This window comes from Diadema setosum, chromosome 16 (assembly GCF_964275005.1).
Source record: "Diadema setosum chromosome 16, eeDiaSeto1, whole genome shotgun sequence".
In the NCBI taxonomy this organism is placed as follows: Eukaryota; Metazoa; Echinodermata; class Echinoidea; order Diadematoida; family Diadematidae; genus Diadema; species Diadema setosum.
The window spans coordinates 25,612,257-25,614,703 of record NC_092700.1 but is presented as its reverse complement, the minus strand read 5'-3'; the positions used below and the strand labels follow the sequence as shown (position 1 = coordinate 25,614,703).

The 2,447-nt window shown below is 38.0% G+C and overlaps 1 protein-coding gene across 1 annotated transcript; it reads right to left on the bottom strand.

The window, feature by feature from the left end:
* LOC140240165 (uncharacterized) lies at positions 1-2,115 on the bottom strand. The gene is made up of 2 exons (XM_072319968.1): positions 1,823-2,115; positions 1-37 (listed from the first exon to the last, which is right to left on the bottom strand). The coding sequence occupies exons 1-2, from the start codon at positions 2,113-2,115 to the stop codon at positions 1-3; spliced, it is 330 nt and encodes a 109-aa protein (XP_072176069.1).
* Positions 2,116-2,447: the final 332 nt, after the last annotated feature.

Sequence of the window (2,447 nt, the reverse complement as noted above, 5' to 3'; positions counted from 1 at the left end):
CTATGAAAGCATGACTGCATCGCAGGACTTTCTCACATTTAACTTTCTGTATTCGACTCGACAACACCTCTGTAGACGTTTGTCCTTCCTGTTTTTCCTTCACAATTTCTACAAGATTTCGTATAATTTTCAATTTGTGATTTATTGTTGTCATGTTATAAAGGTGTTGTATATAAGTTTAGTAGAGTACACAGCCACACGGGCAGAACCCTCCTGTAAGGATTTATAGAACAGGAATAGCAGTGTTTTTATTAACGGTTGATTAGCATTGCGTTTGTCACAATTTTTACATTTAATGAGCATTGTGTTTTTACTATAGTTGACACTTTTTCATGGAGCTTTAATATGTTTATGGATATTATTGGACAGTTGGATGATTGTTTTTGTTTGTGACGTATGCATATTTCCTTATGTCATGAAAATTCCATAAAAAATGTCATTTGTGATTTATTGTTGTCTTGTTATAAAGGTGTTGTATATAAGTTTAGTAGAGTACACAGCCACACAGGCAGAACCCTCCAGTAAGGACTTATAGAACAGGAATAGCAGTGTTTTTATTGACGGTTATGGAGCATTGCGTTTGTCACTATTTTTGACACTTAATGAGCATTGTGTTTTTACTATGGTTGACACTTTTCATGAAGCTTTAATATGTTTATGGATATTATTGGACAGTTGGATGATTGTTTTTGTTTGTGATGTATGCATATTTTCCTTATGTCAATAAAATTCCATGAAATTGTAATTTGTGATTTATTATTGTCTTGTTACAAAGTTGTCATGAATAATATATTGTAAGGGGGCCATTTGGTAGAATGGCTAAGTAAATGTTTAACAGTGAAATACTAAAATACTGCCAAATATTAATGCATGTATTTTTCCTTAAATTACTATTTACTTTTGCTATTTGATAATTTACCAAAACAGCAAAGGTATTTTAGTAGTTTAGGAATATTTGATATACATTCTATTTTTTAACTGCTAAACATGGATAAATTTTACTTTCTACAAATAACATGTCAGCACTAGACCTTTATCATTCATAGAACATATTGACACAAAGAAATAATTGTAATGAGTGTTGGGCTTTATTGCAATGTAATAAAGCTAAGTTTTTCATAACACAATTCAATATGACAAAAATTTTCATACAATACAATATGACAAAGAACACTATGTTAAAGGTAATCTGGAGTATCACGGTAATGGGTGAAAAATCTTTCAATAGAGTTCCCATCTGTTTGCTTCCCTCCTAAAAGCATCTTATTTCAATGCTGTTCTATGAAAATAATTCAACTAAAATGTGCTGAATATTTGTAGAATTCGAAGTTAAAGCATGGCGTTATTTTTTGTGTTCGCCACTCGGCAAATATTATACAGCCCCATATATGCTTTTCTGTGTTGCTACTTTGCCAACATGGTTATATAATTTTGACATTTCTTTAAATCTAACATGTTCTCTAGTTCTCAACAACATCAATGTGTACCAAAATGTCATTTTATGTGACATGAGCAATAAAAGAATGATTTCTAGCACTGTCTGTCAAAATGAATTCAGAGTGCAGGTATTCCTTATTAATACCTATAACCAGACTAGTGCATCACACCAGTCCATAGTGAAATACAATATCACAATCAATGTTTTCTAAGACAGTCTTTACTCCTGTGCAAAAGTACTACCATGGTACAAAATGTTGTCTAGACCATCTTATCCTGCCATGCAATCGCTCCCGCACTGTTGAAGTAATACTTGAGCGTATCCCTCTGGCGTTTGGCAAGCTCAGTGTCCCTGTTTCCCCTGATGGGCCTGTCCAAATCCTCTGTGATGGCGGCAGTTCTCCAAGCTCCAGGGATGAGGTTGTGCTGGGCATCCTCCTGGTCCAACATGCGGACGTCCAGCGCCTGGTAGCGCTTCCTGATGAGGTTGTGCAGCATGATGGCAGCTTCAACGAGCAGGCGGACTGTGTCTGGTTCCTGTCTCATCTGGCCAAGGAAGCACTGGAACCGCAAGGCCAGAATACCAAAGGCGTTTTCAACAACACGCCTTGCCCTAGACAGCCTGTAGTTGCAGATCTTCTGCTGTTGGTCAAGGTTACGACCGCCATAGGGTTTCATCATGTACGTCCTCATGGCGAAGGCATCGTCTCTCACGAAAAAGTACGGCATAGGGTGGTCGTCATCATCATGGGGTAGAGGAGCTGGATCTGGGATGCCTAAAGTGCCAGCATCAATGCACTCCTTCAGTTCACTGTTGTTGTAGATCTGGGCATCAGATTGATGGCCAACCCCACCCACATCGATCCACAGGAACTGGTATTTTGAATCTACGAGAGCCATCAGGACAACCGAGAAGAACTGCTTGTAGTTAAAGTAAAGGCTGCCTGAGTTGTTGGGCTTCTGAATACGGATGTGCTTTCCATCCAAGGCTCCCAGACAGTGAGGAAGAT